General features: G+C 36.3%; 1 protein-coding gene across 3 annotated transcripts; it reads right to left on the bottom strand.

The window, feature by feature from the left end:
* Positions 1–108: 108 nt before the first annotated feature.
* On the bottom strand, positions 109–22,636 carry LOC127630536 (choline/ethanolaminephosphotransferase 1-like). 3 transcript variants are annotated; one of them, XM_052108174.1, is made up of 15 exons: positions 22,443–22,636; positions 20,474–20,890; positions 17,318–17,465; positions 15,193–15,334; positions 14,821–14,905; positions 14,412–14,543; positions 14,083–14,241; positions 13,625–13,750; positions 5,727–5,842; positions 5,157–5,224; positions 1,493–1,635; positions 1,194–1,371; positions 893–975; positions 678–770; positions 109–428 (listed from the first exon to the last, which is right to left on the bottom strand). In XM_052108174.1, exons 2-15 carry the CDS (start codon positions 20,822–20,824, stop codon positions 306–308), a joined length of 1,947 nt encoding a protein of 648 aa, XP_051964134.1. In that variant the 5' UTR covers positions 20,825–20,890; positions 22,443–22,636; the 3' UTR covers positions 109–305. The 3 variants fall into 3 exon arrangements, with proteins under 3 accessions (XP_051964134.1, XP_051964135.1, XP_051964136.1); XM_052108175.1 differs by lacking the exons at positions 109–428; positions 678–770; positions 893–975; positions 1,194–1,371 and adding an exon at positions 13,107–13,279 and having other exon boundaries at positions 1,498–1,635; XM_052108176.1 differs by lacking the exons at positions 109–428; positions 678–770; positions 893–975; ... (2 more) ...; positions 5,157–5,224; positions 5,727–5,842 and adding an exon at positions 13,138–13,373.
* Between the last annotated feature and the right edge of the window lie 706 nt (positions 22,637–23,342).

Consider the following 23,342-nt stretch of genomic DNA (forward strand, 5'->3'; position numbering starts at 1 on the left):
TATACTAGTGTACACAGACATGCACATTTTAAAATGTAGTCTTTCTTTTAGGAGAAAACAGACGACAAATACTGATTACTTATCTTGCACTCAGAGGCGTAAACATTTTTAACAAATAGCAAATCAGGGTTCTTGGCGGTGACGTAAACTAAAAAGAAGGATGTAGCTGCAGGATGAGCACCAAAAAGGGTGCTCTTTCTCTCCTGGAATACTCAGATTTGTGAGGGAAAACGTGTCTCTTGAAATAAAGACATATTAAATGTCCACTGCAGTGTTAAATATCAGACATATGATGGCAGAGTTTCTCAGATTGTGGCAGCCAATAGGGGTGAGCATTCTCCTTGCTGGACTTGCTCTCTCCCTTGATAGTGAAGCTGCTCATAAAGATGGTTACTCTGAAGTATAGGCTGAACCCGCAGATTTATTTTCTAGTCAAAATAAAAAGAATGTGTGATCAAACAGGTGATAAGCTGGATGCAAATTAGATCAACTAGATCAAAATGCACATATACTGTATAGGCAAGACAAAAATACACAATTGTAAATAAAAATAATTGGGAATTAGATTACTTGAATGATTCTTGAATACTTATACAAGATGCCCCCTTTGCTGAAGTGTTATTGCAATGTGCCATTTGATTTAGCGTACCGTAAACCACCATAGCAAAAGATCCTACCTGGAAATCACGAATGTAAGTGAGGAAGAAACTGATGAAGGAGAATGCCAGAGACCACTCAGCTGCAGCGCTGACCTGGTGTGCTATGAAACCCTAAAACACAAAATATAGTTCACATATTACACACTCATCCATTAGCATCCAACAGCTATAGGACATTTGAGAAATTAAAAGACACTGAGTGAATTTAAGATCAAGCTTATCATCAGTCTTACACTCTCTTCGGGTTGCCAGTGTAACTTCTTGGCCACATCCACATCAGACTGGTCATCATGCATTAACACAGAGGATATGAATACTTTAATTCAGTTAAAGTAGCATGAGTAACCATTTCAGTTTCAATGCAACTCATTTGCTTAGTGCTTTTCACAATAAATACAGTACTGTTCCAAAGCTGCTTTACAGAGACTAGTGTATCAAACTTCAACCCAAATGTGACAATGGCAAGGATCTTTAACCACTATGCCACAACATTAAATGTTATTATATTGAAGTCTGCACAGTTAAAAAGGATACATGTAATTATGCTAACGAGAGACCACATTGCCACAGCCATGCGTGCCCACAGAATATCCCTGCCATGGAAACGGGGCTGCATTCGGTATGACATGCCAGTCTGAACCAGGATATAGAACATAGCTGGGCCAAAGGTCAGCCCCGCCCCCAAAAGGTGGATGGATATCATATCTGTTTTCTGAAAGACCAGAAAAACTTTCTACAGACAGTTTCAGAATACATGCTTTAAATAGACACATCATTATAACTGTCCCATCAATATAAAGCCAAACGTAGAGGAGCGAATCTTTGGGTGTTACCTGGAAGTTGGCGACAACACACATCCCAACAGTGCTGAAGATGCCCAAGAGAAGAGCTGTGTAGTTGAGCAACTGTAAACTTGACTCAGAGGCCAAAATCAAAGCCTGAACTTGTTTATATCGCACATACATAGTGCCCAAACCTGCAAGTACACATACACTTAAATAACACACCCAATTTATAAATTACACACATTCAAGTTATCAAAATATGCCCATGCAAAAGAGCCTTCGTGTCGGTGTCCTGATCTCCTTGTTCAGGTTTATAGTGCCATAATGGCCAACTAACTGTACAATATCATGCTCATTACATGCTTACCAAAAAAATAAAAGATATTAAATATTGATATGAATGAAATTAGTACAGCAATGGATAAACAAATGTTGCCTGGGACAAGTCAATTATACAGTTTAGCTGTGATTATACATAAAATATTAGACCTACTGATATATAAGATGGATTACTGACGCAACAGCAAACTGACAGCCGTAGGTGACGCCATATTGGTATTCCCTAATCGCCATAGAGCCGCCATGACTGACAGGTGATACCGAGTGATCCAGACAAAGAACAACAACAACTTTAAGTGTTAGTTTGAGTAAGAATTTGTTCAGGCTCAACTTATGTCGTTTTTGGCTGTCATAACGACTCAAAGAATTTAATGATATCAATGTAATAAACCTCGGGCAATCGCTTCATGTTATGTTCCCACTCAGGAGAGGCACTGTCAAAAGATGGTCATCCCTTAAGTATCGGCACCATGGAGCCACATGTTTTTACATTATCTGATAAAAACTCATGCTAATGCAAGTGAAAACAGAGACCGGAAAACGAAAACAGGCTTCCGTTATGGATCGTGGTTCACTTCCGTGTTCAGGAAAAAAGGTGGATATTGTAAATCAGCACGCCCCCTACATTTTCTGCACGTATTTTTGGGCAAAATCTGTGGAATTCTGCTGAATAGATTTAGATATAGTAAAATGTATTAAACAGAGCTGAGAGCAAACTCTAATTAGCCAACATAAAGTAGCACATATGGTGATAAATTAACCTAAAGAACACATTGAAAGCCAGATGTTCTTTATCAACGTATCAAATTAAACAGAAGACGTTTAATTACAGGTAGCGAATATAATGTGCATGGTGGGTAACTTTAAGATGTCTCGGATTCGGAATGACACAAGATGTGTTAGACACACAGACACGTGCTTTAAGAAACACACTTTATTATATAATTAAGAACAGATGACAGAAAAGTTATCTATGCGCATATCTGATGCCCTGTTTGTTCGGAGGCGTGCAGTCTCATGGAACACACATATGTAAAGGTCTTTTTTTGTTTTGTTTTGTACAGTATCGTCTATGAGTGCTGCAAATGACCTCAGACCATCTCGGCTCAGGAGGAGGTGCTTTAAGTCCAGTTCACTTTATTGAGCAGTTTGTTGTGAGCACAACTCTGCAGAGTTACTTTATATATAGCATTTACATCTATGATTAAATCATAAATAATACAAAAACAGTCGATTTATATTTCAGTGATTATTATCATCATTATAATTATTATGTTTACATTTATAAATGTTTTTAGATCTTAATTTGTAATAGTAATTTTCCACTTGTGTGATGGTAAATGGAAAGGTGATTATACATGTTTATTTTTACCAATGCATTATTTTATTGCTTTTTCATTTTGTTTGAAGTGCAGTTTGAATTTAGAAATGTCTTTTGGTTTAAGTTTGTCATTTTTTTAAATAAATGAATTACATTTTCAAATGCAAAATCACTAAAGCAAGAACATTCACCAATCCCTCATCCTGGGGGGTTGACGACTGGATATTGTGATATATATATATATATATATATATTTTTTTTTTAATAAAAATATTGTGAACATACTTCTTGCGTATCGCCCAGCCCTTGGAGGGAACAAAACGAATGTATTCACACACATTCAAAGTCATCAGCTAAACTGGGTTCTGGGATTAAAGGTAATAAAACACCAACATTAAACCCACAACAACCCACAATAAGTTATGGATTTGCCCAGACAACTAAATTACCGACCAGTAGCCATGATGGAGAGAATGCACGGATGAAGTAGGTTCATTGCCAAAGATATGTTGCCCTTCACAATTGTTGAAAATTTTAATTGCACTTTAATAGCATTTTTTTTCAGTTTCATAAGAATTATTAGTTAAAATAAATCAAAAATAAAGTTCAAAGTTTGAAATCAAGCTGCTTTGCGTTATTGTGTAGGCTGTTGCTTAACGAAAGACATTTGCATCTGACCACCTCTACAAAAACTACTTTATCTTATTACTTCTGTAGCCCCGCCCAGTAGGGGTGAGCAGTGAGATGGCAAAGAGAGAGCAGGTCAGTCAAGAGCTCACTGTTGTAGCAGTGGGCGTTTACTGTCAATTCTTAAAGGAAAAGCTGTACCAGAACTGAGCGTTTCTGACAGAGGGTCAGCTGAGGGACCTTTTTTGGTGCTAAATTTTTATTAATATTATAAGTGAGCCTCAAGGAATATGTTAAAATAATAATTAAAAAAAAAGGCATGTCACATCCACTTTAATAAAATAAAATTTTCTTGAATATTTTTCAATTCACTATGATGGAATATTGTTATGAAATCGAAATGCATAAATTGAAAAAAATACGCTAAATGTTTTTTTTTGTTTGTTTTTTGAGTATGCAGAGTTCGGCACGTGCAGATACTGTACAGGCATGTAGATGAGTGATTTGTCCACAGAATGTTGTGATTGAACAATCAGAATCAAGTTTTCTTGAGACCCTCATAATAAATGTATGCAATTGTGAGAAAACTGGCAGTCAAATCAACAAGCAAGTAAACATTATCTGAACGAAAATTCCTTGGCAGCAATTTAACCTGAAGTCCTCCACTGAAGATGACAGAATGCACGAAACAATGAAGAATTTGGGAGACAAATGTGCAGTGTTTATAAAGTATTCATTCGTCATCATCATAGTTAAGTAAATGTGTGAAGGAAGTGTGACCGAGCTTGAAATCATGATCACCAAAGAGACTGCTATCAAGATGTACAGTGAAAAAGGAGTTATATTTTGGTCTGTTTCTCACCCAATGCCAACTAGATCACTTCAGAAGACATTGATTAAATCACTGGAGTCTTATGAATTACTTTTATGCACCCTTAATTTGCTTTTCAGAGCTTCAAATGTCTGGCCACCATTCACTTACACAGAAAGGACCTACAGAACAAAGAACATCATACACATCAGGGATGGGATGAGGGAGAGAAAATTATGAGCGAATTTTCATTTTTGAGCGAACTATCCCTTTAAGTTATGTCAGAATTATCATATATCATATTTATGAGATGTAAAAGATTCGACTCAAATGATTCTTCCATGAATCAGACATCATTATCACGGATCGGCATGGATTTTTGCACATACACCAATTTTCTTTTCAGTCGCAAAATTAACTAAAGGGTCTAGAGAAATTTTTCGGAGTAAAAGTATCATTTTTTCCTCTTCAAAATGTTTGAAGTAAAAATCCAAAGGAATATTTATACTTAAGTACAAATGTTGAAAAACTGTACTTATGCACAGTACTGAAGTATTTGTACTTTGTTACTATACACCTATGCAAATGCGAGTTTACAATGTTTATAATATTACCTAAGAAAGCTGAGATTGACAGCATGAAGCCAAACACGCAGCGCTCAGGAACCTCAATGCCTGTGTCACTACAAACAAAATAAAACACAACACAGTCAACTAAAGATGGAAGAAAAAGATAGCACTTTGCATCTTTACTGAATGCATTTGATCAACAGTCAAACTAATACATTGAAAAAAGAAATGTTCCCTATTAAATTTCACTACAAATATGTATTATTTTTATGCATTGTGTTTCCACATGGACCTTTAGATACCCCAACGTTCTGTTTAGGATCAGACATACTTCAGGACCTGTTAGATATAACTCCAAAAGCATACTTAACCAGGGGCGTAGATTCCGGGGGGATAACCCCCAATAATCAAAATAAGTAAGTACAAGCCACTGCTATTAATATATGCTTACTGGATTGTTAAAAATAAATACCATTACATTTAAAACACAAGTTTGGGGTTTCTGGGACCCCAAATATAATTTAATAAGTCAATCTCAACAGAACAAAGGTTTAATGATGCATTGCAAAAGCAGTAATTATCTTTCAGCAATGCTGTAATGAAAGCAGAACTCACCTAATGTATGGAATGAGCAGGTCGGCATGGCCCAACACCACCGCTGTGGCATACGAGAGGAGGAATGTTGCCGAAGACCAGATAACCACAGCCAAAGGGAGAGCGCACAGCCCTCGCTGAAACCACCACATAACGCACTCACATAAAGACGGTCCCGAGAAACTCAGAGGAATCAACACTTTGATATCAATGCATCAAGCATGAAGCTTAAAAGGCAAATCAACCCAGCAAATAGAAAGTTGCTCATCTATACAATCATACGACAAGACACAGGAGGGTTGAAAACACCACAATAATACAAAACAACAAGATTCAATATTTTCTTATTTTCGCATGCAAACCCAGAAATAAGGGGTCAACTGTTAAAACAGCATGACGCTGGTCAGTGCAACAGCCTCCAGGCTTTTAGTCTGTTAGTCAATGATATAGACATGCATTTTATCTGCTTAGTTGGATTAGTCACAGGTACACACACAGTAATAAATAATAAGAAGCAATCAGAAATATTAGTTATAAGTTCAGAGTTAGAGGGAGTTCAAATGTCTGTGGATATCTGAAGTCTTGCGCTGTGTCAATGATCTTTTGTGTATGTGTGAATGTGATGCTTTGCCTAAAGTCCTATGACCAAAAGTCAGCTGACACTCATTCAGCGTGATATCACTTTCTGCTCTCAAGAAGCTTAACCTTGCATGCACCTAGACATGCCACACACAAAAACAAACACAGGTGTCCTTTCAGTATACGGAACCACAATGCATATATAATAGATTAGTTACCTGATCACAAGATGTTACATACACAAAAATGAGGAAATCAAGGGTGGGACTCACAACCGAAAGCACTATTCCAATGATAATGATATGATACTGGATGAAAACTCCAAGATAAATACAGTAGAATACTATAAACACACTATTAACTGCAGTGTAAGACCAAATGACCCATTTTCATTTTGTAATTTGACTACTTTTAATTTATGCAGATTTCAATAAAAAACAAAACCCATTTATGTTATTATAAGATGCTTTTCATTACTGCATTAGAATGGAAATTTGGGAGATATGCTTCATCGTCATGAAAATAATGTCACAATGCAAAAAAAATGGTACAGGAAAGTTTCGTTTCAATTAAGTTTATTTTTGCATAGTGTTGATTACCATAAATTATTTTGACCCGTTCCTTGTTTTTTAAAAATAAAATAAGTATGTTAAAGTAAATCACATACAATGAAAGTCAATGGGGCCAGTCCATACACGTTAAAATAGACACCACTTCAAAAGTTTAAACATTGTACCAAACAAACAAACAAGTACCAAACAAGATGTAAACATTATACTAGTTAACATTATTTTATTGTAATAAAATCAGGGTTTTACAGCAATTTACCAGATTACAGGATTTGGCTTTAACTTTACACAAATAAGTTTAGCAAGTGATTTTATCACACTAAAATCATGTTAAAAGATATAACAGACTGGCCCATTCACTTCCATTGCATGTGCCTTGATTTTGAATTTTCATTTAAATATGTGGCGAGTAAATTTGTATTTTATTTGTAATCACTATTATACTACAAAACCGTCAATTGAGCTCAACTTGTATTGTAGCTGGAACAGAACGGTGCATGTCCAAACACCATAGTTTTACCATGGTACTTTTCTTAGTAAAGGAACTATGACAAACTGAGGAAGTCATCAATAAATCTGTTTACATAAATATAACAATCTTTATTTAATGTCCATTAGTCTGTTACAAAGTAAGAAATTCACTGTAAATCAACAGAACAGCAAAATCTTGGTAAAGATGCAAATTATACATACGTAAATTTAGTTGCAGTGGCAGACATTATTTTCTTTAACTATGTGTGCATTGCAGCTTTGGCTGACCCTATAGTGGCCATCTGTTAGAGTGGCTGTGAGATTTGTGTTAAACAGTAACACAAATACATGAAAAACCCACTTAAATAACTTTAGCAAATTCTCAATGGGATTAAAAACATTTCCACTAAAAGTCTCATTAAATAAACAACTGCTCAGAGGTAGATGCAAAACAATGACATGTTTTGAGAAATATACATAAACTCTGGCCATTCTTTTTATACATTACCCTTGGAAGCACTCAGTGCGGACCTGTAGGGTTATTGTCCTTTTATTTGTTATATCAACCTTTTCCTTCAAAAAAAAAAAAAGCATGTATGTAAAAATGAAAATTGAATAAAACGCATCATATAAATGTAACTATACTGTATTTGACTGATCACGCTTTGCGAACTCAATGACGTTAACGTAACATGCAGGAATGCAAGCATCTTTATCAAGTACGATGCTATGAGTAGAATTAACTAAGAAACAAAATACAAATTACGTGGGAGAACTTTGACAGGAGCTAAAAATGAACAAAATCACAGAGTCCAAATTTTACGATGCATAGAGGAGTATACCGACACTGAATAATAAAAGGCACAACATTTTTTTTGCACAGTTAACTAAGAATTTAGACCTCAAACACTGACTTAAGACATTCATGATATCCATAATGAAGGGTTCATATTATGTACAGTGTAATATAACTCACAAAGAACCATTCTAGACTTTTATCTCATATCTTGTCATTGGCTATTATATGGAAAAATATGGCACTATAAAAATCCTTTTACTAATACAGCTTTTCTTAATTTAGTGGCATGGCCATTTCTAAATAATAATATCCTCCAAAACACAAGACGAAGAAGAAACATTAGCAAAGAAAGAAAAATTATATTTATAATGTATAGATTTTTACTGACTGATCAGATGAAAGCGCTATGAATTGGTATTAAATAATCAGAATTTTAACATGTGAAATTGTCTTCCTGCATTTCTGTGTTGGAAAATCCTCTAGCTGCTTTTCTTGTAATAAGATTTTCTCATAAAATAAATCTACTGCGATTCTGTCTTATCTAACTGGCTGCACTTTCTCCACTCCTATCAACACAAAAACATTGCTCTGTACTGTCAACAGTAACTTGCCACTTTTGGCCAAGATAAAGGTATAAATAGAACATTATCACAAAACCTGTTAAAAGAAATGCCCTGGTCATATTTAACCAAAATACAATATATACTGCCTGGCCAAAAAAAGTCTCAGTTTAGATTTCAATAATGGTTATTATCTGGAGTCGGAACATGAATTTACTGAATGATCAGGTTATCCCAACAATGGATTTATTCTTCACTGATGGCATGGGCGTAAATTTGAAGTCAAAAGTTTACATACACTTAGGTGGAATTAAATGTAATTTAACCACTCCACAGATTTCATATCAGCAAACAATAGTTTTGGCAAGTCGTTTAGGACATATGCTTTGTGCATGACACAAGTCATTTTTCCAAATATTTATTACAGACAGATTGTTTAACTTTTAATTGATTATATCACTATTCCAGTGGGTCAAAAGTTAACATACACCAAGTTTGTACCTTTAAACATCTTGGAAAATTCCAGAAAATGATGTCATGCCTCGAGGCACTTAGCTTCTGATAGGCTTATTGGCATTAATTGGAGGTGTACCTGTGGATATATTATAACGTCTACCTTCAAACTCAGTGCCTCTTTGCTTGACATCATGATAAAATCATAAGAAATCAGCAAAGACCTCAGATTTCCAAATGCCTGAAAGTACAACACACATCTGTACAAACAATAGGACGCAAGTACCTCCACCATGGGACCACACAGCCATCACACTTCTCAGGAAGGGGGCACATTCTGTCTCCTAGAGATTAATGAAGTTTGGTGTGAAAAGTGCAAATCAATCCCAGAACAACAGCAAAGGGCCTTGTGAAGATGCTGGAAGAAACCGGTAGACAAGTATCTATATCCACAGTAAAACGAGTCCTATATCGACATAACCTGAAAGGCTGCTCAGCAAGGAAGAATCCATTGCTCCAAAACTGGCATAAAAAAGCAAGACTACAATTTGTAATTGCATGTGGGGACAAAGATCTTACTTTTTGGAGAAATATCCTCTGGTCTGATGAAACAAATATTGGTTAGTTTGGCCATAATGACCATCGTTATGTTTGGAGGAAAAAGGGTGAGGCTTGAAAGCTGAAGAACACCATCCCAACCGTGAAGCATGGTGGTGGCAGCATCATGTTGTGGGGGTGTTTTGCTGCAGGAGGGACTGGTGCACTTCACAAAATAGATGGCATCATGAGGAAGGAAAATGATGTGGATATATTGAAGCAATTTCTCAAGACATCAGCCAGGAAGTTAAAGCTCGGTCACAAATGGGTCTTCCAAATGAACAATGACCCCAAGCTTACCAACAAAGTTGTGTCAAAATGGCTTAAGGACAACAAAGTCAAGGTATTGGAGTGGCCATCACAAAGCCTTGACCTAAATCCGATTGAAAATTTGTGGGCAGAACTGAAAAAGCATGTGTAAGCAAGGAGGTCTACAAACCTGACACTGTTACACCAGTTCTGACTGGAGGAATGGGCCAGCAACTTATCGTGAGATGCTTGTGGAAGGCTACACAAAACGTTTGACCCAAGATAAACATCTGATCCACTGAGAATGTGATGAAAGATATAAAAGCTGAAATATATAATTCTCTACTATTATTCTAACATTTCACATTCTTAAATTAAAGTTGTGATCCTAACTGACCTAAGACAGGGAATGTTTTCTACGATTAAATATCAGGAATTGTGAAAAACTGAGTTCAAATGTATTTGGCTAAGGTGTATGTAACTTCAGACATCAACTGTATTCCAGGACAACAATGAAAAGATTCATTGGGCTCAAATTGTGAAAGTGTTTCAAGGAGCATGAGGAATCATTTTCACACATGAATTGGCCACCACAGATTCCAGACCTTAACCCCATTGGTATGTGCTGGAGAAGACTTTACGCAGTGGTTCGACTCTCCCGTCGTCAATACAAGATCTCGGGCAAAACTTTATGCAACTCTGGATGGAAATAAATGTTGTGACATTGCATAAGGTTTTTCATATATTAATACAATTATATTAAATCTGTGGAGTGGTTAAAAAAAGTTTTAATTCAACCTAAGTGTATGTATACTTCTGACTTCAACTGTATGCACAAAATCCATTGATGGGATAACCTGGTCCTTCAGTACTTTCATGTACTCAGCTGACTTAATTCTATTGCCATATAACATTACTGAGCCTAGACCTGACCAATTGAAACAACCCCAGATCATAACCATTATATAAATCCAAACTACAACTTTTCTTTTTGACCAGCCAGTGTATATTATGTTGTATTTTGCATGAAAAAAAATTAAGCCTAGATTTAGGATCATTATGATTTTTTGCATTGTGACATTATTTTCAGGACATTTAAGCATATATGGAAGGCAACACAAAATGTTTGACCCCACCCACCCCAATTTACCATTCCAATTGTTTTCAATGACAAGTCTCATTACCGTTAATGCAGTCAATGTTTTACAGTAATACAATGAAAAATGCATTGACTACAGTGGTTAAATCCATGTCTTCAGAAGTGATATGCTGTGGGGGAGAAACAGATTAGTCATTTTTTTCTATAAATATCCACTTTTATTGTTTTATGAATGCCTTTTTTATCTTCTCCCCTAGGAATTCATCCTAGGTTTATGGCGATCAAATTTGTTTTGTGCATATAATATGGAGTGGTTGTGGTGTAGTGGACTAAAGCACATAGCTGGTAATCAGAAGGTCGCTGGTTCGATACCCACAGCCACCACCATTGTGTCCTTGAGCAAGACACTTAATCCAAGTTGCTCCAGGGATTGTCCCTGTAATAAGTGCACTGTAAGTCGCTTTGGATAAAAACGTCTGCCAAATGCATAAATGTAAATGCAAATGTAAATATCTCCACACATCCACCTACTAGGCAGGGAAAATAATTTATTGTAAAAAGGACTAAAATACTGATCTGTTTCTCAACCTTACCCATCATAACACTTCTGAAGACATGGATTTAACCAATGGAGTCTTATTTATTACTTTTAGGCTGGCTTTATGTGCTTTTTGGAGATTCAAAATTGTGTTTAATTTTACCATTCCCATTGTTTTCAATGAAGATTCTCATTACCGTTAACGCAGTTATTGTTTGATTCTAAAAAATTAAACCAGTGAAAATGAAACAGAATACCAAGGGAGTACTACTATGATATATAAATACAAAGTTTAATAATATATTAAAAAATTAAAAATCTGAAAAATATACTTTGGTAATGAGAACTGGGGGGTTAAAATGTGCGTAGCTGTCATGAAAATAATGTCAGAATATAAAAAATCATAATGGCCCTTAAAAGGCTCAATTTTTTATATACAAATGTTAGATTCTTTTCATTTTCAAGTAAAATAGGACAAGGACATTTTATTGACAGTTTTTGTAGGAATCACCCATTTAATCATATCGTTCCAAACCTTTCTTACATGGAATACAAGAATCGAAATATATTGATGAATGTTAGCACTGCTCTTTTTTCCATATAGTGAACATGAATGGTGACTGAGGTTAACATTCTTCCCAACTTCTCCTAAGTGTTCCTTGGAAGAAAAAGTAATTTGGGTTTGGAACTATATGGAGGATAAATTATGATATAATTTTGGGTGACCTATCCCTTTTTTCCCCCTTTTCTCCCAATTTGGAACACCCAATTCCCAAAGTGCTCAAAGTCCTCGTGGTGGCATAATGACTCGCCTCAATCCGGGTGGCGGAGGACAAAACTCAGCTGCCTCCGCGCCTGAGACCGCCAATCACGCACAGCTTATCACGTGTCTTGTTGAGTGCGTAACCGCGGAGATATAGCGCGTGTGGAGGCTTCACACCATCCACCGCAGCAACCATGGGTGCTTAGGAGACCGGCTGGAGTCAATCAGCATGCCCTGGGTGAACTATCCCTTTAAGAGTCTCAGGTTTTCATTTAAGCAGCAAATTTCTTAACACCTATAGCATTCAGTTATTATGTCTTAACACGTTCAGATAGAGTATTGGCTGGCTGCTGGAATATATTATACATTGTTGGCCAAAATTGAGGTGTTCATATCTTAAATGCCAAAACAGGTCAATCTAAAAAAAAAAATTTAAATAAAAAATGCATTAAAATGGTAAAATATAGCAGATCTTTGTACATTCTATTCTGTGGCAGATATTCGATTTTTCATTTTTGCATACAAACTTTCCTAATGTAAAACTGAGAACAGAATGGATTAACACATGTGGGAGGTACTTTGTTCTTTTTAATAATTCCCTTTCACCCTTCAAATATTCTCTCTACATTATGAAAACCCCCATTATAACGAAGTTCATAACTGCAGCCATTTGGGCTGTTTCTCTGTTATTTCCATTTTACATTCACTGAAATACGTGACCTACTGGATGTGGGGTTGGAGGAACAGGGGACAAGCTGTTAGTGGTGATTTCTTGCACTCTGACTGAAGTGTGGAAGTGGATGGAGTCTGGATACTGAAAACGCAGATGTTCAAGTGTGTGGCGATCTGGTTACATACACTCACACAGTATCGCACCAGATCAAACCCTGATAGCACCTACAAACAAGAGTAAACATAAACAGTTAAAAACAAATTAACCTTTCATTATTTACTCACCCTCATGTTGTTCCAAACCTGTTTAGCTTTCATTCTTCCATGGAAGACATAAGGAGATGATACGCAGAATGTTAGCCTCAGTCAGCACTTTCTTTCATTTGCATTTCATTTCATTTTAAGACGACATGCAAATGGTTATGTTACAGACTAGCCATTTATATTTTTACTTTAACCCTTACACTCCTAGTCTACACAGCGTATTTTTTTTAAACTGCAAGGAACGTCTTGTTTTCCAAGATATGTCCAATTCAAATATTACATTTGACTGACAGATGTTATACGTACCAGAGCGACCCAGAGAAGACAGTACTCATTAATGAAACTGTTGAAGTACTGATTCAGAAACAGCAGCGCTGGTCCCACAAAGGCTGAATCATTACAATGCATTTCACTTTTTGTCATATGAGCAACCTGGCAAACAAAACAGACACGAAAGTAGTGACATTTAGAATAACTGTTACTAATGCTGTTTAAGGCTATGAACTACAGAAAACAAGACTAAGTATTTACATTTAAATGTGCAGAAAATGTGTCTTACGAATAGCATTTCACAGCCTGTGTCAAAGCCATTACATTACCAGTTACAAAAGATCTTGCAATGTGAAACCAATAACAAGGAAATGGTATTCATATTTATCAAGAGTCATTTTATTTTATTTTTACTCATATATAAACATTCCAGCAAAAACATATTGACTAAACAAGAAATAAATCAAATGTTCTGGCTTTATCCTTGATCGTACCACCAATCTGTTGGTGAGTTTGCCTGAGACGAACCCAAATGCTAAGATGTACAGACAGGGATGTTTCTCAAAGAGCTGCACCGAAGACTTCTTATAGATCATTAGAGCAAGTGTCATAAGCACTCCTATATGGAAGGATGGAGATAACACGCTTGTTCCCTGAAGAAAAGCAAAACAGTTGGGCCACTGATACAGAATTCACACAGTTACATCATTCTTTTAAGTTAGTTATTTATTACATATTATTTATTTTCAAATATTTTGCAATTATAATTTAACAGAATTTAGAATTTAAATGGGAAATAATTTCAATTTCATGTTTTACTTACTGCAATAGTGGATCCGTTTTTACCCATTCCACCGGTGAATATAACCCGGAAGTAGTTGGTGCAGGAAAATATGGCACCCACAAGAGTGCAAAGGGCAGGTATTATTTTAATCTGGATATTTATCACAGGAATCTGAAAAGATTAAAGCAACTCCTTTACATCGCATTTCAAAATATCATGGCATTAAATACAGTTCATTTTCATTGTAAATGTTTAAAATATAAAATAATTCTGCCAAGATGATCATGGAAATTTTGTCACTTTACTGAACACATGCAGCATGCTGGAGAAACAGATTTTCTGACCATGATGATAGGACCATAATAGAATCAGCACATTTGTTCAAATGCATATGGGCTATTCATGTGATCATTAGATGTTAAAAAGAATTAAGATCTGTTTTAATTACCACAAATTGCCATAAAGCTGTTCCTCCAAAGGCAGCCAGTAAGTACAAGCTTATAATGTAGATTTGTACCTCAGTCACATCAATTCTGCACAAGGAAATACCAAAGAGTAATTACAAGAAGGGAAAATCTGTAAATTATTAATCTCGGAAGAAAAAAAAAAAGAAGCTTTATCAACAGTACAACAGCTGTCTTAAGGAAGTCTGTTTCCCATGAGCAGACAGCTGCTCAAACACAACGTATATGCAACATAAAGAACAGAAATCCTAATTTTAAAAGTTATTTAAATTTGATATGATCTAAATCTCCAATTAAACGGTAAACCCAACTTTAAAACCAAGATCCCATAGTCATAAAGGACAGTTGTCACTCACATGCCAAAGCGCAGCGTTCCAGAAACATATGTCTGCCAGTGGGCACAATAAAACATGAAGATGCCAACAAAACAACAGAAGAACATCCAGTCAGGGTGGGTACCCAGCTGAACTGCAATACATGTGCCCAGGACCACAAAAACTGCATCAGACAAAAAGAAAACAGAACAATACAGACTTCAGTCAAAAAGGCATATACAGTGCATTCATAAAGTATTCAGACCCCTTCATTTTTGACCCCTTATGTTAAAATGCTTTAAATAAAAATAAAAAATTCACATCAAATCTACACAAAAAAACTGATTTTGATAACTTTGCACATTTATTAAAAAGAAAAAACTGAAATATCACACTGACATAAGTATTCAGACCCTTAACTCAGTACCTTTGGAAGCGTTTACATCCTCAAGTCTTTTTTAGGTATGATGCGACAAGCTTTGCACACCTGGATTTGGGGATTTTCTGCCATTCTTCTCCGCAGATCCTCTCAAGCTATGTCAGTTTGGATGGGGACCTTCGGTGGACAGCCATTTTCATGTCTCTCCAGAGATGTTCCATTGGGTTCAAATTCGGGCTCTGGCTGGGACACTCAAGGACATTCCCAGTGTTGTCACTAAGCCACTCTCGCCTCGTCTTTGATGTGTGCTTAGGGTCATTGACCTGTTGGAAGGTGATCCTTCGGCCCAGTCTGAGGTCCTGAGCACTCTGGACCAGGTATTCATTAAGGATATCTCTGTATTTTGCTACCTTCAACCCTGATCAGTCCCCCAGTCCCTGCCGCTGGAAAACACCCCCACAGCATGATGCTACCATCACCATGCTTCTCCGTTGGGATGGTTTTGCACAGGTGATGAGCGGTGCCTGGTTTCCTCCAGACATGAAGCTTGGAATTGAGGCCAAACAGTTCAGTCTTTGTTTCAACAGACCAGAGAATCTTGTTTCTCACAGTCTGAGAGTCATTTAGGTGCTTTTTTTTTTTTTTAGCAAATTCCAAGCAGGCTTTCATGTGCCTTGCACTGAGGAGAGGCTTCCGTCTGGCCACTCTGCCAGAATGCCCAGATCGATGGAGTGTTGCAGTGATGGTTGTCCTTCTGCAAGATTCTCCCATCTCCACACATGATCTCTGGAGCTCAACCAGAGTTCCAAACCTCTTCTGATAAAGAATTATGAAGGCCACTGTGCTCTTGGGAACCTTCAATGCAGCTGAATTGTTTTTGTAGCCTTCCCCAGATCTGTGCCTCAACACAATTCTGTCTCTGAGCTCTGCAGGCAGTTCTTTTGACCTAATGGCTTGGGTTTTGATCTGATATGCATTTTTAGCTGTGAGACCTTATATACATGTGTGTGCCTTTCCAAATCATGTCAAGTTAATTTAATTTGTCACATGTGAACTCCAATCAAAGTGTAGAAACATCTGAAATGGGATGCACCTGAGCTAAATTTCAAGTGTCAGAGCAAAGGGTCTGAATAATTATGTCAATGTGATATTTAAGTTTTTTCTTTTTAATAAATTTGCAAAGTTGCTAAATCTATTTTTTGCTTTGTCATTATGGAGTATGGAGTGTAGATTGATGTGAAAAATAAGGCTGCAACAACAAAATATGAAAAAAATGAAGGGGTCTTAATACTTTATGAATTCACTGTATATTGTTTGTATTCTTAGCCAATTCTATGTGCCATACTTCAAAATGTATTATGTATCCACTTTATAGTATGGTGCTCCATCTCTTAAATGACATAACTCTTCAAAGTTAAAAAATAAAATAAAAATATTATAATTCCATGAGTCTAATGTTATGTACGAAATGGAACAATAGCTTACTATTTTCTGAATATTCCAAAGTATATGCTGCATACTGATATTTGTTTTAAATCGTAAGTGAAATGTCTTTTGGTGGCCTGATCATATAATGAGTCAAGAAAGTAGTGTTTAAAATCATGGCTGTAATTACTTCAGGTTGATTGTATTTGTTGTATACTGCACATTTTGGCAAACATATAAAGCATGCATTTAAAGTATACATACTGCATACTTCAGAAATAGTAAGAGTAGTATGCTATTCTGAACACATCCTGAGTGTAATATCATAGTTAGCTGTACTTGCATGCACAAACATGAGCAGACCTGTAGATAGGGAGTCACAGCCATGGTCAAAGAGCTCGCCCAGAGGTGTGCTGCTATTGGTCCGTCTTGCCTGCTTCCCATCTATGGCATCCAATGATTGGTAGATGAACAGACCCACAGCACAGGCTAAGTATGCCCATGTTGGTGCCTGAAAAATAAAGATTAATCAGATTATTAATAGCAAGTTTAAAAACTCTAATAATGCAGTTTGGAACAATCATGGTCATTTTAATTTAGGACCAAAAGATTTGTGTCTTTTAAGGCCTAATTTTCTATTCACTTAAGGGGCTATCAAGTTGCGGACATGAGCAATGCTGATTTTTTTCCCATAGCTGCAGGATTCACTGTCACAGCTGATAAATGAGGCTGCTGAAGCAGACGATACATAGTATCTGATTGCACTCTGTAATAGTAGACCACAGCAATGTTACAGTATAATTTTCTGTAAAGCTGCTTTGAGACCATCCATCATAATGTGAAAAGTGCTATACGAATACATTTTACTTGACTTGAATGAATGAGAGCTCAGTATACACTAAACTATGTCCTACTACTCTATGGGGCAGGTTAAGTCCAGCAATAAAGAAAATACTTTAAGTTAAATGCCTTAAATGTCCTTGATGGTGACCACTGCAATAGCTGCTAGAAATTCACAATTGGACTGAAACAGATATTAAAATCAACAGTAAAGACAATGCCCTCATGGTGACCAATGCATTAACTGCTAAAAATGTATAATTCATAGATTAAAACTGATATAAAAATAAACAACAAAGACTGCCCTTATGGTCACCTCTAGCATACAGCAGCTGCTAAATATTCCACTAAACTAGGGGTGGACTGATACCAGTTTTTCTCTAAAAAAACGATTTCGAAAGCTAAAATCTCAGTATCGACTGATACCAGAGTAGTTATTTCTTTATCAGTGTGAGTGTAAAATATCTTTACCTCATTGTGTGGAACTGATTGAGAGTACTCTTTTTATATAAAATGAAATGTAAACCTCTAACTAAAACTGAATTATGCAACTTTTTCAGTGTTAAAATACTTCCTTCTATCCCAGCTTAATATGCAGAGAGGACTACAAGTGTCATTCAGAGATTCATTTTTTTTCCTGAAAACTGTAAATGCTTTGTCTCTGTGACACTATAAAATTCCGAGTGTTTGTTTGGACCGAACTGCTGAGCCCCACCCAACAACATTACTCAACCAATGGTGAGTTGGGTGTAGGACTATCTGATGGTTCGAACAATAGCAGATGAGGGGTGTATTTGGAAAGCCGTTTTGAAAACAATATTTTTGCAATTCCGTTTGGCGGCTGAGTGTTGGACAAATTACAAACTTTAGCTTTAAGTATTGTTGTAATTTGTAAACAAATAATAAAATAATAATAATAACTATTATTATAATTAACTTTTAGAAATAAGTAATACATTAATACATCAATAGTAATATATGCAAATTAAGTCGTGCTTCCTTAACTTAAAAACCCTCAGGCTTTTCTTTTGACAGTCAGAAAATTCCAGGAAGTCATTTGAGTGTGTGTGTGTAGTGTAACTCAGTCTTTTAATATGCTTCTCATTCAGATTCTGATGAAATGCTCCTCCAATACGGTTCTCAATGCATGCTATAGACGAACCGAACTATTGAGCATCTTTGTCTGAGATGTTGTGTAGAGCATTCACTGACCATGCTTGATACGTCATGTAAATGAGAACAACGATTTCCTTATGCCATTTAAGGGATTAAGAGAAATCAGTTTAAAACACCTAGGTTTCTCCCGGACAAGGCTACTAATGTGGCCATATAAACCCATAAGCTGCATTCTAACAGGTATTTGAAGAGTGCGCATGTTCATGGAACAGACCAGATAACAAACATCATAGGATGGAGCCAAACAACAAGTCAACAAAAAAAATATTTCTGGGAATACAGTTGGAAAAGCACTTACACTCTATAAACCCATTTATAAACACCACTGTAAAATATTGATGGTCCCTCACGTTTGCATATATATGCTCCTACAGTGAGGGAATCCCAGAATTTTACATAAAGGAAACCCCACTATTGCAGCGCAATTCCACTGCAGACAGCGTTAGAAGGGTAAGGAAACAAACACAGCAACAACTCTGGAAAATCTGGAAATAAAGCAAAGCAACAAGAACAAAATAGTGAAGTCTTCCTCGGATGTTTGTTATTTACATAATCATGGGGAAGCTCTGGAGAAAGTTGCTTACTGACCGAGCTGCATGTATACAGGAGTAAAGGTACGACGCTTAAACAGTGCATGATAACAAGAAAGCTGCTTCCTCACAATAACCCGCTTTCTGGTGTCCATGAAAACGTAGTCACTGAAACGCATGCATATAAAGACTATATATTTACTTATCAAATGCAGCTTTTTGCAATTCACAAAGTTATTGTTTGTCTTCAAGAAACTTTGAATAAAATACATGAGTCATATGGACTACTTTAATGGTGCTTTTATGTCATTTTTGGAGCTTCACATTAACTACTAGAACACTACTATAATTGGATTTGGATCAGGCACTTAACCTGATCCAGTTAAAAACATCAGTATTGTAGCAGATACCGATCCAGGTATCGGAATGGTTCATCCCTGCACTAAACTTATTTCAACATAATAAATAATTATATCCAATGGTTAACCACTCTATGGCACCATGGAATCTGTTTTTCCCCCCAAATGTTTTATTTATTTCACAAATTCTGTTTTTTCTGAATTCCACATTCGATTTGTAAAAGAAAGAGTAGTATAGACCTTATTCTCATTTTGCCATGAATGAAAATGAGGCTGTGCTGGATAGACTTACCATCATTTAAAATGACATGCACAGTATAAAGATATCAAAGTGGTCCTAGATAACATTTTATTTTCTTCAACTCATGTTGTCAGGAGTTTTTTGTCAACTGAAATTTCTTGGAAAGAATGTATTTTTTTTATTTTAATTGATCATTGATGAGACAGCGCATATTTCCCTCAAAGCCTCGTCCTTCCTGTCAAAAACAAAAAATGGTGCTCCTGTGAATAAGGTCTATGTGTAGTTTGCCATTCCAAACTAAGCTTTTGATTAGTGGCTTATCAGTATAAAAAGTAATGGACCATCAGACTAACGCACTGGAACTTTAGAATACCTGTTCGGTGGCAGTTGGGCAGTAATACACCAGTATCAGAGTACTGATAATATTGGTAGCGAGACCCACTATGGTGATGAGGTTTGGGGCCATCCAGAGAGGCACTTTGCTGACCAACCAGCACCAGTATCCCTGCATGACGGGATCAAGGAGGGAGCATCCTGCACTTCTGTATTGATGCTCCTCCAACCTTTTTAGTTGCTGTCGGGACATGCGGGCCACAGGCAACTCCATCAGCTTGATCAGGAGACTGGCACCCTCCTCCTGACCTGGTCTGATCGGGTCACGGACCAAGGAGGAACTGACATCAGAATCCGTCTGAGGCCGGACAGGTCTCTTGTGTGAGCTCATGACTCTCTGGGAATTTGTGTAGGTGTGCCAAATGTCTGTGTCCACTATGAGCTTATGGGATTATATCTATGGGAGTAAAGACATAACCACTCATAAATTATCATCACTATACAGTATATTACTATTAAACAAGTGAAACAACTTTTGTTGTTGTTTCAACAGGAACAGCATTCTATTATTAACAACATATTTTGTGGGGTGGTGCATAGTTACTAAGTTAAGTTAAGTCCTCAAGGATAAAGGACCTCATAACTTTAAAGGAACAGTTCACCCAAAAAGGAACATTCTCTCATTATTTACTCACACTCATGCCATCCCAGATCAACTTCATTCTTCTGCAGAACACAAATGAAGATTTTATAAAAATATCTCAGCTCTGTAGGTCCATACAAGCAATAGAATGGTGGCCAGAACTTTAGGTGGAAGCGTTTAAATCCTGAAGTCTTTTTAGGTATGATGCGGCAAGCTTTGCACACCTGGATTTGGGCCAGAATGCTTTTTTAAGGTGGAGATTTATAGTAAAAAAGGAAATAAATATTGATCTGTGCCTCACCCACACATATCATATCACTTCAGCAGATATGCATTTAACCACTGGAGCCGCGTTTATGTGATTTATGGAGCTTCAAAGTTCTGGCTACCATTCACCTGTATTGTGTGGACTTACAAAGCTGAAATATTCTTCTAAAAATCTTCATTTGTGTTCTGCAGAAAGAAATTATGAAAGAATTTTCATTTATGGTTTTCTCTTTAAGACCCCGTTAAATGGCTTGACAAAAACATAAGCCTATTTCAGAAACATTTGGAAACACTAGAACAATATCTTATCAGTTAGTTAACACAGCAATTTCAATTATGATCGATATATGTTCCATTTAACTGGCCAGATCTTAACTTAAGTTAAAAATGTCAATAAATTGTCCCCAGTTTGCCTTCTTTCCTGTGTTAAAACGGTGTTTAAAGGGCTGTTTTAAACAGCCAACAGGCTTTAGCAGGTGGTATTAGGGGAGGGACATTCTCTTTCTAGTGAGCATTTGACTGGACAAAGATATGGATATGCCCCTGAGTGCAAGAGGAGTCATCACATTTTTTGTTCCATTTTCTCAGAATATAAATACTGTACATTTTTAAAGCAAATATGATTTAATTGTTATATTGGTCAAAAATAGGACTACACTAGAATATGCATAGCATCAAATCTAACAGACAGGGCACAAAAAGCCCAAAAAAATTCCATGTGGTCTTTCTTTAGCCATTCATTAATCCCAATACCCCAAAATACACCTGCTTCTCAACGAAGAGATAAAGAAAGATAAAATAAAGGCAGCACCGGTCTCTAATAAAACTCATGCACTATGGCATAAAACTGCCTTGTGTCTGTTTCTTTAAATTCTCACCGGAAGACTTTAGAGTTTATTTTATGAGATCTGCAACAGCCCATGTAAAATCCTCCTGCTGAATTCTGACGTCAGCTTGATGACAACCTGTCACACCTCTTGAGCTGACATAATAATTGTGATGTACATTATTAATAACAATAACACCGCGTGTAAAACCGTACTTAATACTGTTTTTAGAGCCAATGTGATTGCTAAAGTTCGTGTCTAACCAACAGTACCTTTGTTTACGTGGTGCAGATGTCTTTGCTCCACGCAGCATTACACTGGAGGTTCCCGTGTGATGCGGAGAGTTGAATTGATGATTAAATTATAAATATATCAGGGGAGAAAATGTGACGGCAGAGGTTTCCGAACAAACGTTCACGCAGACTGAGAAGACGCGGTACGTTGAAGTATCACTAGTTAACCGACAACTGCGCATCAGAGATTTTGAGCGCATACAGCTTGGATGAGATAGACAAGCGTGAAAAACGCTTCAGAAATGAGACGACTTCGCCTTCCGGAAGTATGCATTTCAAAATAAAAGCAAAAACAAACGTCAATTATATTTATTTAAATAATACATATTTTTTATATTATTAAAATAATATAATTATGATACAAATACTATTATCTTCAATTATTAATTAAGAATTAATTACATTCTAAATGCATATAGTGAATGAATAAACCTGCTTGATATGAAGCTGTTATTCATAGTAATATAGTGGAAAATGTAAGCCTTCGTGCTATCTGCTTATAATAATGCTGTTCTTGTTCTGCTCATTTAAGGCATCCCTCGTTTTCTTCCTTTGTCGTTCCACATTAAATCTTAAGAAAACTGCGCCCCCTAAGCCAACAACTGTGTAAAATACACTCAGTAAAGCCATTTATTTATACATACTGTATATAAAATAACAGTATTTTAATACATTGTTCATAGAATGTCTGGTTTTATTTTTGCAAGCATTTACATTAAGAATTATTTGATGCAAATGCTTGTCAGTCCAGGTTTAATGCTTAAATGCATTAAAAAGTGTTGGGACTCATAAAGGTTTATTCAATTAAAAATGCTTCAGTCATGCTTGCTTGAAACTACCAAACTTAAGTTATGAAATTAACTGGTGACAAATATTTCA

Source organism: Xyrauchen texanus, chromosome 37, assembly GCF_025860055.1.
Source record: "Xyrauchen texanus isolate HMW12.3.18 chromosome 37, RBS_HiC_50CHRs, whole genome shotgun sequence".
Lineage (NCBI taxonomy): Eukaryota > Metazoa > Chordata > Actinopteri > Cypriniformes > Catostomidae > Xyrauchen > Xyrauchen texanus.

Bases quoted from the DNA above. Each gene is read 5' to 3' on its own strand.
- LOC127630536 (XM_052108174.1), bottom strand. From the start codon at position 20,824: ATGAGCTCACACAAGAGACCTGTCCGGCCTCAGACGGATTCTGATGTC. The intron at 14,906-15,192 runs GTGAGTGACAAC...TTCCTTGTGCAG, and splicing joins GGAACGCTGCGCTTTGGCAT to AATTGATGTGACTGAGGTAC. The intron at 976-1,193 runs GTATCCTTTTTA...ACTGAATTAAAG, and splicing joins TCTCGTTAGCATAATTACAT to TATTCATATCCTCTGTGTTA.